The 19828-nt window shown below is 50.4% G+C and overlaps 1 protein-coding gene across 1 annotated transcript in view; it reads left to right on the top strand.

Annotated features, from left to right (window-relative positions):
* LOC139232838 (monocarboxylate transporter 13-like) overlaps positions 1-2336 on the top strand; it is a 28174-nt gene extending 25838 nt beyond the window's left edge. The window contains exon 4 of the mRNA XM_070863330.1: positions 1459-2336. Coding sequence (XP_070719431.1) covers positions 1459-2336 — 878 coding nt within the window. The remainder of the gene's footprint in view (positions 1-1458) is intronic.
* Positions 2337-19828: the final 17492 nt, after the last annotated feature.

The raw sequence follows: 19828 nt of genomic DNA, 5'->3' as shown, positions 1-19828 counted from the left end.
GTCTGCCTCCACCACCCCCTCAGGCAGCGCATTCCAGATCCTAACCACTCGCTGCGTAAAAAAGTTTTTTCTCATATCGTCTATGGTTCTTAAGCCAACCACCTTAAATCTGTGCCCTCTGGTTCTCGGCCCTTCCCCAATCAAAACAATCTCTATCTACTCTATCTAATCCCCTCATGATTTTGAACGCCTCGATCAAATCTCCTCTTAACGTTCTCTGCTCTGAGGAAAACAACCCCAGCTTCTCCAGTCTCTCCACGTCACTGAAGTCCCTCATCCCTGGAACCATTCTCGTAAATCTTCACTGTACTGTCTCCAAGGCCTTCACACCCTTCCTAAAGTGCAGTGATCATAATTGGCCACCGCACTCCATTTGAGGCTGAACCAGGTTTATAAAGGTACATCATAACTTCCTCAGTTCCCGTTCCCTCAGAGCAGACATGAACTGCATTGAAGAGATTCATTTAGGAACTGGAATGCGTTGCCAGCTGGTGTGGTGGGTGCCGATACTTTGCATCGCCTTCGAGAGGGAACTGGACCAGTTCTTAACTGGGGCACAGATCACATAGAAGGTGTTGGGGTAAAAAGACTTCTCTTCTTAAAGGTGGACTCCCTGATATCAGGAATTGACACCCGCCATATCCCCACCCGTATAGCGATCACGAAATCGCTCCGACGAAAACTTTGGTTCAACCAATTTTTATTCAAGCATGCTCGGGAATGTTCCGACGAACACTTCCTAGAACAAAGGTTTTACAATTACAGTTATACATTTTTCGAGGTGTACGACCCTCCTACAAAACTACTGATTGGCCGACTGCTCAGATTGGCTCCGAGTGACTCTCCCCCGCCTGTCCATCTCCCATCATATGTCACCCTCCCGCAGAGTGTTATTGAGTGGTGTCCACGTTGCCTCAGTTCCTCATGACGTGTGAATTGACCTTGCTTCCCAGGGTTTGCTATCTTTCTAGACTGTTGACTCTCCACTGCCCTTGGTGGGTGTGTTATTCAGTACTGTGTGTATGTTTTCATCTTCTATCAGTCTGTGCTCAGGGTCAATGCATTATTGGCTACTTATGATCCCTCATAACCTCCTAATACAGATGAGCCCTACAATTCAGTTCGGGTATCAGTTTTCCTCCCCTTCCAGCAGGTAAGTGGCTTCATAGGTAACACTTGGTTCCTGTGATCGCATTGTTTGGTTTCCATCACCTGATGGGGTTAGAGAGTATTTTCTCCCCTTCTGGGCGCTGGGTTTTTCGTCTTTCCAAGGTGATTACATGGCTGCGGAAAGAGGGGTAGGAAAAAGATTTGATTGCGATGCTCTAGCTATTGTAAGATGTGGGGCAGGTTTGATGGACCAACTTGCCCATCAATTTTCCATGTTTTGTTCGTATGTAAACCATCGGAGGAGGAAGTTAGATCTAAAATCTAATCATTGACAACACATGCCTTGAGCTGCACAACAGCGTCCACAGGGAGAACATCTCCTTCATTGTCCCTTGTTTTGCTCCCCAGGTTTTGGTTGGGCTTTGGTCTTCGCCCCCACAATGGCCACCATCGCCAGATACTTCAAGAGACGCCGAGCCCTGGCGACGGGTTTGGCCTTTACCGGAGTGGGCGTCGCGTCTTTCTTCTTCTCCCCACTGTTTCAGCTCCTGATCGACGAGTATGGTTGGCGCGGGGCCCTGCAGATCCTGTCCGCGATGATGTTGAACCTCTGCGTCTGTGCGGCCCTGCTCAGACCCATCATGCTCCGAGAAGATCTTCTTATTGCCTTAGGGGGGCATCCGAATGACGGACGGAAAGGCGCTGAGTGTTGGGGCAAAGTGACCTCGGCCTTTGATTTGACCCTTTTCCTGCACCGCGGCTTTATGGTGTACACTTTTGCCGTGACGCTGATGACCATGGGCTACTTTGTCCCCTACGTGCATCTGGTGGCTCATGGAAAGAACCTCGGATTGAGCGATTATGAAGCCGCCTTCCTGTTGTCTGTCACCGCCATCTCGGATATTGTTGCGCGGCTGTTTTCTGGCTGGGTGGCTGATCTCAAGCTGATCCGGGCAATCCACATGTTATTCCTCTGGAGCGTTCTCACCGGACTCAGCCTTCTCCTCATTCCTCTGGGCCAGACCTATGCCAGTCTAATGGGGCTCGGTCTCTTTTATGGCTTCTGCTCTGGAGCCCTTCCCCCACTCTTCTTCTCCACTCTCCCGGCCATCGTAGGGATCGGCCGGATTCTCAACGCCACCGGGCTCTTTCTGATGTGCCTGAGTATTGGCGCACTATTCGGGCCTCCCCTATCAGGTAATGTAGGCTACCATCTACTGGATTAGATATAAAGAAAGACTTGCATTTATATAGCGCCTTTTACGACCACCAGATGTCTCAAAAGTGCTTTACAGCCAATGAAGTACTTTTGGAGTGTAGTCACTGTTGTAATGCAAGAAACGCGGCAGGCAATTTGCGCACAGCAAGCTCCCACAAACAGCAATGTGATAATGACCCAGATAATCTGTTTTTGTTATGTTGATTGAGGTATAAATATTGGCCCCAGGACACCAGGGATAACTTCCTTGCTCTTCTTCGAAATCGTGCCGTGGGATCTTCTACGACCACCTGAGAGAGCAGATGAGGCCTCGGTTTAACGTCTCATCTGAAAGATTGCAGTCAGAAAAGTATTGAAGGCTCTGTGAAGTAGAGCGGAACAATGTGGTCCAACAAGGTGCAATAGCATAGTGGTTATGTTACTGGGCTAGTAATCCAGAGACCTGGGCTCATGATCCAGAAAGATGAGTTCAAATCCCACCATGCCAGCTGAGGAATTTAAATTCAGTTCATTAAATAAACTTGGAATAAAAGGCTAGTATCAGGAATGTGGTGACCATGGAATTACTGGATTGTTGTTTAAAAAAAACATCTGGTTCACTAATGTCCTTTATGGAAAGAACTCTGCCGTCCTTACCCGGTCTGGCCTATATGTGACTCGAGGACTCATGGCTGATCCTCTATCTCAACACGATATTCCTGCTTTTTCCCCATACCCCTTGATGCCTTTTGTTTCTAGAAATCTAGCTATCTTCCTCTTAAATATATTCAGTGACTTGGCCTCCACAGCCTTCTGTGGTAGAGAATTCCACAGGTTCACCACCCTCCGAGTGAAAACATTTCTCCTCATCTCGGTCCTAAATTTCCTACCCCGTATCCTGAGACTGTGATGCCTTGTTCTAGACTTCCCAGCCTGGGGAAACATCCTCCCCGCATCCAGTCTGTCCAACCCCGTCAGAATTTTATATGTTTCAATGAGATCCCCTCTCATTCTTCTAAACTCTAGTGAATACAGGCCCAGTCGACCCAATCTCTCCTCATACGACAATCCTGCCATCCCAGGAATCAGTCTGGTGAACCTTCGCTGCACTCCCTCTATGGCAAGTATATCCTTTGTTAGGTAAGGAGACCAAAACTGCATACAATACTCCAGGTGCGGTCTCACCAAGACCCTCAACTGCCCTCTGAAATGGCCTGGCAAGCCACTCAGTTGTCAACACAAGAAGGCAGCTCACCACCACCTTCTCATGGGCAATCAGGGGATGGGCAATAAATGCCAGCCTTGCCACCGACGCCCACATCTCATGAGTGAATAAAAATAACAATGTTGACACAATTGTACCTTCACGGTCTCGCCCCTCCCTATCTCTGTAATCTCCTCCAGCCCAACAACCTCTGAGATCTCTGCGTTCCTCCAATTCTGCCCTCTTGCACCTCCCCGATTATAATCGCTCCACTGTTGGTGGCCGTGCCTTCTGTTGCCTGGGCCCCAAGCTCTGGAACTCCCTCCCTAAACCTCTCTGCCTCTCTCTCCACCTTTAAGACGCTCCTTAAAACCGACCTCTGTGACCCAGCTTTTGGTCACCTGCTCTAATATCTCCTTATGTGGCTCGGTGGCAAATATTGTCTGATAATCGCTCCTGTGAAGCACCTGGGATGTGTTACTACGTTAAAGACACTATATAAATGCAAGTTGTTGTTGAATGTGTTGTTTTGTGATGCTGACACAGCATGCCTGAAATAGAAAGTGTTCACTCCTATCAGTGCATCGCTCAGTTTTCTGCTAATAATAATAAATGGGCCACTCAAAAGATGGGATGCCATCATAAAGTCGTAGCCTAACTTGAAACCATAGATTGGGTCCTGCTTGGTAAAATAGAACATTTCACAACTTTGCTGGGCTGACTGGTTTGTGCCAATATTCCTTTATTGACAGTCAATGGAAAGGAGCCAAGAGTTCTGACATGTCAGAGATTGAAGCTCGGGGAAAGAGAAAGCAACAAAAATTCTCATGGAGAACCTGTGACTAGTGGACTCTCGGATCGTGCCAAAGATCGTCAATCCTTTCATTACACAGGCCTGGCCCCTGAAGCGGGGCGACTTGTCGTTAAATTGCAAAATTAAGAGAATGGATGCCGACCTGCGAGAGGCCATCAGCGGCAGGTCGGGGGCATAGACGGAGCGGCGAGCGGCGGCCCCTGGTCAGCACGGCAGTGTACCACGGCAAGGTACAGCGCGAGCTGGTGCAGGAGGGCGACGGCAGCGAAGAGGGACTTCATCAAGGTCATGGTTGGAGCATGGGCAGATACAGCAGGAGCGGCGGGGTCGGGGCGAAGGAGCGGCGAGATCGTAGTGGGTCGTGATCAGGGGAGGCGTGAATTCGGGGCCCAGAAGAGGCAAGGGCCCAGGGGCAGCACGGGCCCACACTGTGATATGTGAGCGCGCACTGGGTCCGTGCAGCAGAGCTGGTCTCCAGTCGTCCTGGTTAACCCTTGCCACTGGACCAAGACCTCGCTCTGTCAAGCCCGTGTGGTGGCTGGTGTGTAACGGCCACCCCACGTTAAAAAATCCACGCACAGCCATCTTCCACCCTTCAGGATGTAGTTCGGGATCTGGAATATTAGATCCTTCATTGAAACACCTGTGAACTCATCCCTTTTTGGCATGGAAGCAAGTCATCCTCGTTCGAGGGACTGCCTATGATGATGATGATGTGAATATTAATTGCAAGAAAGTAATTTACTACAGCTGGAGCTCTGGGAGTGAAATAAATATTTAAGTCACTGTTTCATCTCTTCCCACTCAGGGTTTCTGGAGGATCGAACGGGAAGTTACACCATCTCCTTTCTGACCGCAGGCAGCTTCATCCTGGCGGGAGCTCTCGTCCTCCTCTTCTTGCCGAGCTTCTTTGTCCGCTCGATGACCCTTTCTGAGTGGAGGACTGGCAAAGCTACTGACGGACACGGAATGGACGGAGAGCACCCTGCTCCAGAGAATCAAGGTCTCGTGTCCGGCAAACAGGTAGGGAAGGAGCTGAGCAGCGGACCATAGGAACGTTGGGATAGTGACTGCTATGCACAGGTGGCCTCCCCCCATCGAGAGCACTGAGCGTGTTGCGGTGTCACAGTCCGTCGATTCGCTCACCTTGGAATGGGAGGTTACAGGCTCCAACCTACAAATCCCCTGGGAGGACAGTCACACCAATGTTAGCGTCCTCGACCAGGCCAACATCCCCAGCATTGAAGCAATGACTACACTCGACCAGCTCCGCTGGGCAGGCCACATTGTCCGCATGCCAGACACGAGACTCCCAAAGCAAGCACTCTACTCAGAACTCCTTCACGGCAAATGAGCCAAAGGTGGGCAGAGGAAACATTACAAGGACACCCTCAAAGCCTCCCTGATAAAGTTCAGCATCCCCACTGACACCTGGGAGTCCCTGGCCAAAGACCACCCTAAGTGGAGGAAGTGCATCTGGGAAGGAGCTGAGCACCTCGAGTCTCGTCACCGAGAGCATGCAGAAACCAAGCGCAGGCAGCGGAAGGAGCGTGCGACAAACAAGTCCCACCCACCCCTTCCCTCAACGACTATCTGTCCCACCTGTGACAGGGACTGTGGTTCTCGTATTGGACTGTTCAGCCAGCTAAGGACTCATTTTTAGAGTGGAAGCAAGTCTTCCTCGATTCCGAGGGACTGCCTATGATGGTGATATGATCCCTGTACTCGTTCATGGAATCGTAGAATGATACAGCACAGGAGGCCATTCATCCCACCGTGCCTATACATTTTCCCCTTCAAGTATTTATCCAATTCCCTTTTGAAACTTCCTGATCACTGCCCACTGACCCCTGGGTTAGAGAGGGTTCCTGCTCCTGATCACTGCCCACTGACCCCTGGGTTAGAGAGGGTTCCTGCTCCTGATCACTGCCCAGTGACCCCTGGGTTAGAGAGGGTTCCTGCTCCTGATCACTGCCCACTGACCCCTGGGTTAGAGAGGGTTCCTGCTCCTGATCACTGCCCACTGACCCCTGGGTTAGAGAGGGTTCCTGCTCCTGATCACTACCCAGTGACCCCTGGGGTAGAGAGGGTTCCTGCTCCTGATCACTGCCCAGTGACCCCTTGGTTAGAGAGGGTTACTGCTCCTGATCACCGCCCAGTGACCCCTGGGTTAGAGAGGGTTCCTGCTCCTGATCACTGGCCAGTAACCCCTGGGTTAGAGAGGGTTCCTGCTCCTGATCACTGCCCAATGACCCCTGGGTTAGAGAGGGTTCCTGCTCCTGATCACTGCCCAGTGACCCCTGGGTTAGAGAGGGTTCCTGCTCCTGATCACTGCCCACTGACCCCTGGGTTAGAGAGGGTTCCTGCTCCTGATCACTGCCCAGTGACCCCTGGGGTAGAGAGGGTTCCTGCTCCTGATCACTGCCCAGTGACCCCTTGGTTAGAGAGGGTTACTGCTCCTGATCATCGCCCAATGACCCCTGGGTTAGAGAGGGTTCCTGCTCCTGATCACTGCCCAGTGACCCCTGGGTTAGAGAGGGTTCCTGCTCCTGATCACTGCCCAGTGACCCCTGGGTTAGAAACATAGAAAATAGGTGCAGGAGTAGGCCATTCGGCCCTTCGAGTCTGCACCATCATTCAATAAGATCATGGCTGATCATTCACCTCAGTACCCCTTTCCTGCTTTCTCTCCATACCCCTTGATCCCTTTAGCCTTAAGGGCCATATCTAACTCCCTCTTGAACATATCCAATGAACTGGCATCAACAACTCTCTGCAGTAGGCAATTCCACAGGTTAACAACTCTCTGAGTGAAGAAGTTTCTCCTCATCTCAGTCCTAAATGGCTTACCCCTTATCCTTAGACCATGTCCCCTGGTCCTGGACTTCCCCAAAATTGGGAACATTCTTCCTGCATCTAACCTGTCCAGTCCCGTCAGAATTTTATATGTTTCTATGAGATCCCCTCTCATCCTTCTGAACTCCAGTGAATACAGACTCAGTCGATCCAGTCTCTCCTCATATGTCAGTCCTGCCATCCCGGAAATCAATCTGGTGAACATTCGCTGCACTCCTTCAATAGCAAGAACATCCTTCCTCAGATTAGGAGACCAAAACTGAACACAATATTCCAGGTGAGGCCTCACTAAGGCCCTGTACAACTGTAGTAAGACCTCCCTGTTCCTATACTCAAATCCCCTAACTATGAAGGCCAACATATCATTTGTCTTCTTCACCGCCTGCTGTACCCGCATGCCAACTTTCAATGACTGATGCACCATGACACCCAGGTCTCGTTGCATCTCCTTTTCCTAATCTGCCGCCATTCAGATAATATTCTGCCTTCATGTTTTTGCCACCAAAGTGGATAACCTCACATTTATCCACATTATACTGCATCTGCCACGCGTTTGCCCACTCACCTAACCTGTCCAAGTCACCCTGCAGCCTTTTAGCCTTTTAGCCTTCTCCTCACAGCTCACACTGCCACCCAGCTTAGTGCCATCTCCAAACTTGGAGTTAGAGAGGGTTCCTGCTCCTGATCACTGCCCAGTGACCCCTGGGTTAGAGAGGGTTCCTGCTCCTGATCACTGCCCAGTGACCCCTGGGTTAGAGAGGGTTCCTGCTCCTGATCACTGCCCACTGACCCCTGGGTTAGAGAGGGTTCCTGCTCCTGATCACTGCCCAGTGACCCCTGGGTTAGAGAGGGTCCCTGCTCCCGATCACTGCCCAGTGACCCCTGGGTTAGAGAGGGTTTCTGCTCCTGATCACTGCCCAGTGACCCCTGGGTTAGAGAGGGTTCCTGCTCCCGATCACTGCCCAGTGACCCCTGGGTTAGAGAGGGTTCCTGCTCCCGATCACTGCCCAGTGACCCCTGGGTTAGAGAGGGTTCCTGCTCCCGATCACAACCCAGTGACCTCTGGGTTAGAGAGGGTTCTTGTTCCCGATCACTGCCCAGTGACCCCTGGGTTAGAGAGGGTTCCTGCTCCTGATCACTGCCCAGTGACCCCTTGGTTAGAGAGGGTTCCTGCTCCTGATCACTGCCCAGTGACCCCTGGGTTAGAGAGGGTTCCTGCTCTCGATCACTGCCCAGTGACCCCTGGTTTAGAGAGGGTTCCTGCTCCAATTCACTGCCCAGTGACCCCTGGGTTAGAGAGGGTTCCTGCTCCAAATCATTGCCCAGTGACCCCTGGGTTAGAGAGGGTTCCTGCTCTCGATCACTGCCCAGTGACCCCTGGGTTAGAGAGGGATCCTGCTCCAATTCACTGCCCAGTGACACCTGAGTTAGAGAGGGTTCCTGCTCCTGATCACTGCCCAGTGACCCCTGGGTTAGAGAGGGTTCCTGCTCCCGATCACTGCCCAGTGACCCCTGGGTTAGAGAGGGTTCCTGCACCCGATCACTGCCCAGTGACCCCTGGGTTAGAGAGGGTTCCTGCTCCTGATCACTGCCCAGTGACCCCTGGGTTAGAGAGGGTTCCTGCTCCTGATCACTGCCCAGTGACACCTGGGTTAGAGAGGGTTCCAAGCTCCTGATCACTGCCCAGTGACCCCTGGGTTAGAGAGGGTTCCTGATCCTGATCACTGCCCACTGACCCCTGGGTTAGAGAGGGTTCCTGCTCCTGATCACTGCCCAGTGACCCCTGGGTTAGAGAGGGTTCCTGCTCCTGATCACTGCCCAGTGACACCTGGGTTAGAGAGGGTTCCAAGCTCCTGATCACTGCCCACTGACCCCTGGGTTAGAGAGGGTTCCTGCTCCTGATCACTGCCCAGTGACCCCTGGGTTAGAGAGGGTTCCTGCTCCTGATCACTGCCCAGTGACACCTGGGTTAGAGAGGGTTCCTGCTCCCGATCACTGCCCAGTGACCCCTGGGTTAGAGAGGGTTCCTGCTCCTGATCACTGCCCAGTGACACCTGGGTTAGAGAGGGTTCCAAGCTCCTGATCACTCTCGTTGATTCCTGCTGGAACTTGCACTTCTATGGAGGTTGGTTGTGGATGGAATCAGGCTCTTGTGTGATGCATTCCATGGCCGACCAGCATGACAGCACACCGTCCCGGCTCATGCCGGAGTAAAAGTCGCGGTGTAGAACTGGAGGGTGTCTGCAGGACTGTGTCGCAGCAAGCAGCAAGTGCTTTCAGAAGATGAGGAGTGAGAAGTTGAAGATTGGACCCTTTGGCACTGCCAAGTCCTCCTTTTGCTCGATTTCTCCAGTTGATTCTCAGAACGTTCTCAGACACACAAGCCCTCAGGTGACAGAATATTCATCAACCGCCATCAGTTGTCTGCATCTTGGCTACAGGTGCATGCAAGAGGCCAGTGCTGTTAATGAAACACTGTTTTTGAAATGTAGTCACTGTTGTAATGTAGGAAACACGGCAACCAATAAACACACAAGCTCCCACATACAGCAATGACAAGATTATCTGTTTTTTAGTGACGTTGCTTGAGAGATAAATGTTGGCCCCAGGACACCGGGGAGAAATACCTCTCGAGCAGGACTTGAACCCACAACTTTCTGACTCAGTGTCGAGAGTGCTGCCCACTGTGTTTTCCGCGATCATAACAGTCCCTGCAGTTAATAGAATGACACAGCGCAGGAGGAGGCCGTTGGGCCCATCGAGCCTGTGCCGGCTCTGTGAGCGAGCGATCCAATCAGTCCCACTCCCCCTGCTCTTTCCCCACAACCCTGTGAATGTTTTCCCGTCAAGTATTTATTCAATTCCCGGTTTGAAAGTTACTATTGAATCTGCTCCCACCGCCCTTTCAGGCAGCGCGTTCCCGATCACAACAACTCACTGCGTATATCTCCCCGTCCCCTGGATCTACACTACACTATTCTTTGCACTTTCTCCTTTAGTTTTATGTTATCTTTTACCTCTTTTGTCGACCGTGGTTGTTTTATTTGGTAAGTAGAGCCTGCAATGTGTTTGCTTCATGGGTTCTTTGCTTCAGGAATCATAGCAACACATTGCTATAAGAAATAGGAGCAGGAATCAGCCATTCGGCCCCTCGAGCCCGATCCGCCATTCAATGAGATCATGGCTGATCTGATCATGGACTCAACTCCACTTCCCCGCCCACTCCCCATAACCCTCGACTCCCTTATCGTTCAAAAATCTGTCTATCTCCACCTTAAATATATTCAATGACCCAGCCTCCATAGCTCTCTGGGGCAGAGAATTCTAGATTCACAACCCACTGAGAAGAAATTCTTCCTCATTTCCGATTTAAATGGACGACCTCTTATTCTGGGACTATAACCCCTAGTTCTAGATTTCCCCACGAGGGGAAACATCCTCTCTACATCTACCCTGATTAGCCCCCTCAGAATCTTATATGTTTCAATAAGATCACCTCTCATTCTTCTAAACGCTAATGAGTACAGGCCCAACCTGCTTAACCAGTTTGCTGTTGTCAGTCTCTCTCATCCCGTTTGCGGGATCTTGCGGAGACATTGTTGGTGGTATTTCTCCAGTGTCTACTGTATATGGTCCATGTCTCTGGGCCATACAGGAGGGCAGGTATTACTACACCAACGATGTCTCCGCAAGATCCTGCAAATCTCCTGGGAGGACAGACGCACCAACGTTAGCGTCCTCGACTAGGCCAACATCCCCAGCATCGAAGTACTGACCACACTTGATCAGCTCTGCTGGGCGGGTCACATCGTCCGCATGCCAGACATGAGACTCCCAAAGCAAGCGCTCTACTCGGAACTCCTTCATGGTAAACGAGCCAAAGGTGGGCAGAGGAAACATTACAAGGACACCCTCAAAGCCTCCCCGATAAAGTGCAATATCCCCACCGACACCTGGGAGTCCCTGGCCAAAGACCAGTCCGCCCTAAGTGGAGGAAGTGCATCCGGGAGGGCACTGAACACCTTGAGTCTCATCGCCGAGAGCATGCAGAAACCAAGTGCAGGCAGCAGAAGGAGCGTGCGGCAAACCAGTCCCACCCACCCCTTCCCTCAACCACTATCTGTCCCACCTGTGACAGGGACTGTGGCTCTCGTATTGGACTGTTCAGCCACCTGAGAACTCATTTTTAGAGTGGAAGCAAGTCTTCCTCAATTCCGAGGGACTGCCTATGATTTCATCGGAAGAAACCACGCAGGCATGGAAATTTCAATGAGCCATGCAGACAATTAAAGGGACCAGACATCCAAAAAAAATGAAAGGGAAGATTGATTATGATCACAGTTAGATAAAAGTTCCCTTAATGTTGGAGTATGAACTAAGTCTAGCCTGAGGCAACAGTCGATTGATGGGGTTCTGAGGATGAATATACCCTGTCCATTTAAACAATCCCCCTCACATAAGAAATAGGAGCAGGAGTAGGCCATACGGCCCCTCGAGCCTGCTCCGCCATTTAATACGATCATGGCTGATCCGATCACGGACTCAGGTTCACTTACCTGCCCGCTCCCCATAACCCTTTATTCCCTTATCGGTTAACAAGCTGTCTATTTCTGTCCTAAATTTATTCAATGACCCAGCTTCCACAGCTTTCCGAAGCAGAAAATTCCGCAGATTTACAACCCTCAGAGAAGAAATTCCTCCTCATCTCAATTTTAAATGGGCGACCCCTTATTCTAAGATCACGCCCCCTAGTTCTAGTCTCCCCCATCAGTGGAAACATCCTTGCTGCATCCACCTTGTCAAGCCCCCTCATAATCTTACACATTTCGATAAGATCACTTCTCATTCTTCTGAATTCCAATAAGTAAAGGCCCAACTTACTCAACCTTTCCTCATAAGTCAACCCCCTCATCCCCAGAATCAACCGAGTGAACCTTCTCTGAACTGCCTCCAAAGCAAGTATATCCTTTCGTAAATATGGAAACCAAAACTGCACGCAGTATTCCAGGTGTGGCCTCGCCAATACCCTGTATAACTGTAGCAAGACTTCTCCGTTTTTATACTCCATCCCCTTTTGATTGCCGTCTCATCCTTAATCCCCCTGCCCTCCCCTCAATTTCCTCTCTGTCGCTCCTGAAGAAACTAGCTCATAGCACAGTGCAGTACGCGAGGGATGGCCAGCCCAAGTGGCCAGTATGCGTCAAGACAACGTACTGTTCAACCATGGTGGCCTCTCACGTGTTCCTGTCCTCACTTGGCAAACTTGAATCCCCAGCTTACAGTAATCCATGCTGTCCGACACTCCTGCCCTCATCCATTCTTCCATTTTTTCCATCTTTCCTTCCCTGCCCTGATCCCTACATTCATACCATAGAAATCTGGATTAAACAAATTGACACAAAGCACTTCTGCTCAATTTAACGGATCTCAGGGTAGAAATTCTGGCCCACCAGAAAGCTGGGGCGCCTACCGTTTTTAACAGTTTTTTTCTCTTTGCGCTGCATGAGGTGTCCTCTTTTGTGAAATTTAGCTCTGTGTAATTTTTTTCCAGGCGGACCGCAAGTTCACTCGGTTGATTCTGGGGATGAGGGGCTTGACTTATGAGGAAAGGTTGAGGAGGTTGGGCCTCTACTCATTGGAGTTCAGAAGAATGAGAGGTGATCTTATCAAAACGTATAAGATTATGAGGGGGCTTGACAAGGTGGATGCAGAGAGGATGTTTCCACTGATGGGGGAGACTAGAACTAGGGGGCATGATCTTAGAATAAGGGGCCGCCCATTTAAAACTGAGATGAGGAGGAATTTCTTCTCTCAGAGAGTTGTAAATCTGTGGAATTCGCTGCCTCAGAGAAGCTGGGTCATTAAATATATTTAAGACAGAGATAAACAGTTTCTTAAACGATAAGGGGTTATGGGGAGCGGGCAGGGAAGTGGAGCTGAGTCCATGATGGGATCAGCCATGATCATATTAAATGGCGGAGCAGGCTCGAGGGGCCGAATGGCCGACTCCTGCTCCTATTTCTTATGTTTTTATTTCTTATGTAAGTCGGTCATAACGGGGACGGAATTGGGGCGGCGAGCAGAAGATTGACCACAAGAGGGGCGGAAGTGGAGGCTGGGCAGAGTCACCGCCGCTGTCAATCATCAGCGGAACGGTGATGATGTCACTGCGCGTGTGCGTCACCACAGTTCCCCCCCTCCCCCCCCTTCACTTAAAGGGGAGAGCCTTCGCTATTTTAAAACTTCGGTCCACTGGGTCACCAGGAACGGTTTCGGCCGGGCCCGCGGCCTGGCACCCAAGAGGGGGTGCCAGGCTAACTGTTGTAGGCCCGGCTGAACCCGGAGGCATAATTGTCGGCCCAAACTGGCAGTCGGCTGACAAAAAAAAGATGGCGGCCACGGCAGTAGACCCTCGCCTTTAGTAATGGCTGCGCTGCCTTGTCTCACACACTGAACTTGATTGAATTTTTTGAGAAGGTAACAAGAAGTGTCGATGAGGGTAATGAATTTGATGTAGTGTATATGGATTTTAGCAAGGCCTTTGATAAGGTCCCACATGGCAGACTGGTCACGAAAGTAAAAGCCCATGGGATCCAGGGCAAAGTGACAAGTTGGATCCAAAATTTGTTCAAAGGCAGGAAGCAAAGGGTAATGGTTGAAGTGTGAGGAAATGCATTTGGGGAGGGCTAACAAGGAAAGGGAATACACATTAAATGGTAGGACACTGAGAAGTGTAGAGGAACAAGGGGACCTTGGAGTGTAGGTCTACAGATCCCTGAAAGTAGCAGGCCAGGTGGATAAGGTGGTTAAGAAGGCATACGGAATACTTGCCTTTATTAGCTGAGGCATAGAATACAAGAGCAGGGAGGTTATGCTTGAACTGTATAAAACACTGGTTAGGCCACAGTTGGAGTACTCCGTGCAGTTCTGGTCACCACATTACAGGAAAGATGTGATTGCACTGGAGAGGGTACAGAGGAGATTTACCAGGATGTTGCCGGGAGTGGAGAATTTTAGCGATGAGGACAGATTGGACAGGTTGGGGTTGTTTTCCTTGGAACAGAGGAGGCTGAGGGGAGACCTCATTGGGGTGTATACAATTATGAGGGACCTGGATAGAGTGGATAGGACGGACCTGTTTCCCATAGCAGAGGGATCAACAACCAGGGGGCATAAATTTAAAGTAATTGGTAGAAGGTTTAGAGGGGATTTGTGGGGAAATTTAATGTACCCCTATTTCAGGAATGGGGTGATCGCAGCCCGGCCATGTCATCTACTCCAAGTGGCTTATGAAAGATTTGTATTTATATAGCGCCTTTCACGGCCACCGGACGTCTTAAAGCACTTTACAGCCAATGATATACATTTTGAAATGTAGTCACTGTTGTAATGTGGGAAACGTGGTGGCCATTTTTGGGCACAGCAACTTCCATAAACATCAATGTGATAATGACCAGATAATCTGTTTTTGTGATGTTGATTAAGAGATAAATATTGGCCCCAGGGCACCGGGAAAATTCCCCTGCTCGTCTTCAAAGTAGTGCCATAGGATCTTTTACATCCACCTGAGGGGGCAGACGGGGCTTCATTTTAACATCTCATCCGAAAGACAGCGTCTCCGCAGTGCGGCACTCCCTCAGTACTGCCCCTCCGACAGCGCAGCGCTCTCTCAGTACTGCCCCTCCGACAGCGCAGCGCTCCCTCAGTACTGCCCCTCCCTCAGTACTGGCCCTCCAACAATGCGGCGCCCCCTCAGTACTGCATCTACGACAGTGCGGCGCTCCCTCAGTACTGCATCTCCGCATTGCGGCACTCCCTCAGTACTGCATCTCCGACAGTGCGGCGCTCCCTCAGTACTGCATCTCCGCAGTGCGGCACTCCCTCAGTACTGCCCCTCCGACAGCGCAGCGCTCCCTCAGTACTGCCCCTCCGATAGTGCGGCGCCCCCTCAGTACTGGCCCTCCGACAATGCGGCGCCCCCTCAGTACTGCCCCTCCGACAGTGCGGCGCTCCCTCAGTACTGCCCCTCCGACAGTGCGGCGCTCCCTCAGTACTGCATCTCCGACAGTGCGGCGCCCCCTCAGACCTGGCACTGGGAGTGCAGCCTAGATTTTCTGCTCAAGTCTCTGGAGTGGGACTTGAACCCACAATCTTCAGACTCAGAGGCGAGAGTGCTGCCCACTGAGCCACGGCTGAACTGACATATTAGGGCCAGATCCTTGATCCACATTCTGTTTTTGATGACCTTCCTTTCTCTTACGGTCTCTCAGCTCTGACCTCTCCCTCACATCACGCAACAGCTGTTGGGTGAGTCCTCATGTAAATGATTAAACCATTGATCAGTCACCTGTCTGATGTGGAAATAACCTCCCGATGTTTGCAAGACTTTGAAACATTGCAGTGGGAGAAGCGCAAAGGGACAGGCCCTGTTCCATTACAGTGCACACCGGTCTCTTGCAGGATGTCCGCCGTGACTCAGTGGGTAGCACCCTAGCCTCTGAGTCAGAAGGTTGTGGGTTCAGGTCCCCACTCCAAAGACGAGCAAAAAAATCTAGGCTGCAACTTCTAAGTACTGAGGGAGCGGCGCGCTGTTGGAGGGGCAGTACTGAGGGAGCGCCGCACTGTCGGAGGGGCAGTACTGAGGGAGCGCCGCACTGTCGGAGGGGCAGTACTGAGGGAGCGCCGCACTGTCGGAGGGGCAGTACTGAGGGAGCGCCGCACTGTCGGAGGGGCAGTACTGAGGGAGCCCCGCACTGTCGGAGGGGCAGTACTGAGGGAGGGGCAGTACTGAGGGAGCCCCGCACTGTCGGAGGGGCAGTACTGAGGGAGCGCCACACTGTCGGGGGGGCAGTACTGAGGGAGCGCCACACTGTCGGGGGGCCAGTACTGAGGGAGTGCCGCACTGTCGGAGGGGCAGTACTGAGGGAGCGTCGCACTGTCGGAGGGGCAGTACTGAGGGAGTGCCGCACTGTCGGAGGGGCAGTACTGAGGGAGTGCCGCACTGTCGAAGGAGCCGTTTTTCAGATGAGACGTTAAACCGAGGCCCTGACTGCCCTCTCAGGAGTGAGTAAAAGATCCCATAGCCACTTTTCAAAGAGCAGGGGATCAGGTCATTATCACATTGTAGTTTGCGGGTGCTGACTGTGTAAAATGTGGCTGCCACGTTCCTTACATTACAACAGTGACTACACTCCAAAAAGGTACTTCATTGGCTGTAAGGTGCTTTGGGACAATCTGCAGTCGTGAAAGGCGCTATATAAATGCAAGTTCTTTCTTTTCTTAACCCCATTTAATGAAATCCAGGCAGCATAGGCACAGGTTAGCAGGATCAAGGTGTAGAGGCCCCAAGTGTGTGCAGGCGTGCTACTGGAGCTTAACCAACAAATACCAGCCGACTCCCATCACTGAGCCCTAGGAAGCTTCCCGATGCTTGCCCAGCCAGGAACACCAGACACACTGGCCAACAGCATTGTCTGGAATCTGGTGCACAGAATCCCAGCCCCCACTGACTAGTCTGCAACAACAACCTGCATTTACACAGTGCCTTTAACCTAAGAACATAAGAAATAGGAGCAGGAGTAGGCCATACGGCCCCTCGAGCCTGCTCCACCATTCAATACGATCATGGCTGATCCGATCATGGACTCTGCTCCACTTCCCCGCCCGCTCCCCATAACCCCTTATCATTTAAGAAACTCTCTATTTCTATCTTAATTTTATTCAATGTCTCAGCTTCCACAGCTCCCCGAGGCAGCAAATTCCACAGATTTACAACCCTCTGAGAGAAGAAATTTCTCCTCATCTCAGTTTTAAATGGACAGCCCCTTATTCTAAGATCATGCCCTCTAGTTCTAGTCTCCCCCATCAGTGGAAACATCCTCTCTGCATCCACCTTGTCAAACCCCCTCATAATCTTATACATTACGATAAAATCACCTCCCATTCTTCTGAATTCCAAAGAGTAGAGGCCCAACCTACTCAACCTTTCCTCATAAGTCAACCCCCTCATCCCCGGAATCAACCGAGTGAACCTTCTCTGAATTGCCTCCAAAGCAAGTATATCCTTTCATAAATATGGAAATCAAAACTGCACACAGTATTCCAGGTGTGGCCTCACCAATACCCTGTATTACTGTAGCAAGACTTCCCTGCTTTTATACTCCAACCCCTTTGCAATAAAGGCCAAGATTCCATTGATCACTTACTGTACCTGCATACTAACCTTTTGTTTCATGCACAAGGTAGACAAATGTCCCACCGCGCTCCACGGGAGCACAATCAAACAAAAATTGATACCGAGCAGCATAAGGAGATATTACGACAGGTGGCCAAAGCTTGGTCAAAGAGGTAGGTTTTAAGGAGCATCTTAAAATGAGGAGAGAGGTGGAGAGGTTTAGGGAGAAAATTCCAGAGCTTACGGCCCAGGCAGCTGAAGGCATGGCCGCCGATGGTGGGCAATGGTTAAAGAGCTGGAGAAACGCAGAGATCTCGGAGGGGTGTGGGGCTGGAGAAGGTGACAGAGATATGGAGGGGCGAGGCCATGGAGGGATTTGAACACAAACAAGAGTATTTTAAAATGGGGGAGTTCAGGGACTGGGAGGCAATGCAGGTCAGGGCACAGGGGGTGATGGGTGAAGGGGACTCGGTGCGAGTTAGGATATGAGCAGCGGGGTATTGGATGAGCTCAAGTTTAAGGAGGGGGGAAGATGGGAGTCCGGTCGGGAGAACATAGAAATAGTTTGAGTCTAGAGGTAACAAAGAAGAATGAAAGACTTTCATTGCTGTAGCACCCCGGGACGTCCCAAAGCGCTTTACAGCCAATGAAGTACTTTTTGAAGTAGTTCAAGATCCTGCAAATGTGATAATGAGCTGATGATCTGTTTTCAGTGATGTTGGCTGTGGAATAGATTTAGTCTCCGGAGCCACAACCCCCTGACCCAGAGGCAAGGGTGCTACCCACTGAGTCACAGCTGCCAACAATGCATGGATGAGAGTTTCAGCAGCCCTAGTGCTGGTATTGAACCCGCGGGCTGGTGAATCATCAACAGATATCAAGCTTCAGACTCTGACACACAGTGGGGGGGCTTAGCTGAAACATGCCCACTCCAGGAGCCAAACCATAAATACCCCTGAGAATGTGTAAAGAAGAGTTGCGAATGTGGTAGATGGATAGAGAATGTGGCAAAAGGATGGAGATAGGGAATCATGGGAAAATAGCTAAAGAAATGTCAAGATGCAGACAACTGCAGAATCAACAGAAAAAAAAGGGGTTACCAAGAGTTGAAGTTGAGGTTAAACATGGGTCATGAGAAAGACGCAAGGCAGCACAAAGAAAGAAAGCAATCCTAGATAGGAGGGGAGAATAGCGTAATGCTTTTTACTGATAAGAGGGAAATAGGTTCTACTGATAAAGAAGAAGAATTTAATGAGGCTATAAACAAGCTGACCTCGGGGCCAGCTCTAATTAGGAGACCTCCTTGCCTGCCATTGGACATACTCGGGGGAGGAGGAAGAAAAGGATTGGATAGACCAAGTGCTAATCAAATGTGTTCTGTTTTGAAAATGTATAACTACTGTGCTTTTCGCACTGTAAAGGGACTTGTCCAGGGGAAGGTAAACAGGCTCTGATTGAGAGTGTCCCTTTGTCTTGACAAGTCCCGGCGGGAGAATCTTCAATAAAGGTCTTTTACAGAAAAGGCAAAGAGGTGTTCGCGTCAGTGTATTCGCTGAAACAAATTGAGGGGAAAAAAATCCGTATTAACATTTGGTGTCAGAAGTGGGATCTCAACGGACGGCTGCCGAAAGCTTTCGAATTAAGAGCCAGACTAGCCTTGGACGAGACGGGAGGAAAGTGGCCACTGGAGTGAGTACCCTTTAAAATACCACTTCAGTTTCCTTCAGTTCCAAAAGTCTGAGGAAAGTTTGGCCACTCGCTGGTTCTCAGGTAGCATCTGAACGAGATCCAGGTCAATCTGGCGAATACCTTTTAACTTAGGAAATAAGTGTCCAAGTCAGGTACGACGTTGACTTTGTATAGCACTTAGTCCGTCTAGGCACTGATTGGACTTAAATCACGCGGCGACGCGAACCATGCGGCGACGCGGAGGGATAGGGAAATAGACAATCGCGCGGCGACGCGAATAGGAAAACCGCGGGGCGACACGGAAGAAAAGGGAAATTGTGTAAAACTAAATCGTGGGGCGACGCGAGGAATTGTGTAGAACTAAATCACGGGGCGACGCGAGGAATTGTGTAAGGATAAAAGGAATTGTGTAAGGATAAAATATTTCTTTACCGCGGGGCGATGCGGGAATGGGCAATCATGGATCCAAAAATAGAGCCGGCCAAAGAAAAAAATTAATTAATAAGCTTTGTTGAATGAAGAGACTTTTGTGAATGTCTGTTTTTGAATGAGAGTACTTGTGTGATTTTTTTGACTGCGGAATGAATTTTTATGTTTTCATGTTTTTTTAAAAAGCCTGTTTGGAGAAGTGGAGCAGCTGTTTGTTTATTTTAGCTCCACCCACTTCTCCAAACAGAGTGAAAGTTTTTTCAACCCTTTGTAGTGTTGTCCTGTATGTGGGAAGTTTTAAGACATTTTAAGTTAGAAACGCAGGTGTGGTTTTATTCGGATGATAAGTTACGG

Source organism: Pristiophorus japonicus, chromosome 20 (genome assembly GCF_044704955.1).
Source record: "Pristiophorus japonicus isolate sPriJap1 chromosome 20, sPriJap1.hap1, whole genome shotgun sequence".
NCBI classification, from domain to species: domain Eukaryota; kingdom Metazoa; phylum Chordata; class Chondrichthyes; family Pristiophoridae; genus Pristiophorus; species Pristiophorus japonicus.
Note: the sequence above shows the minus strand (reverse complement) of the source record. Positions and strands in the feature narration are given on the sequence as shown.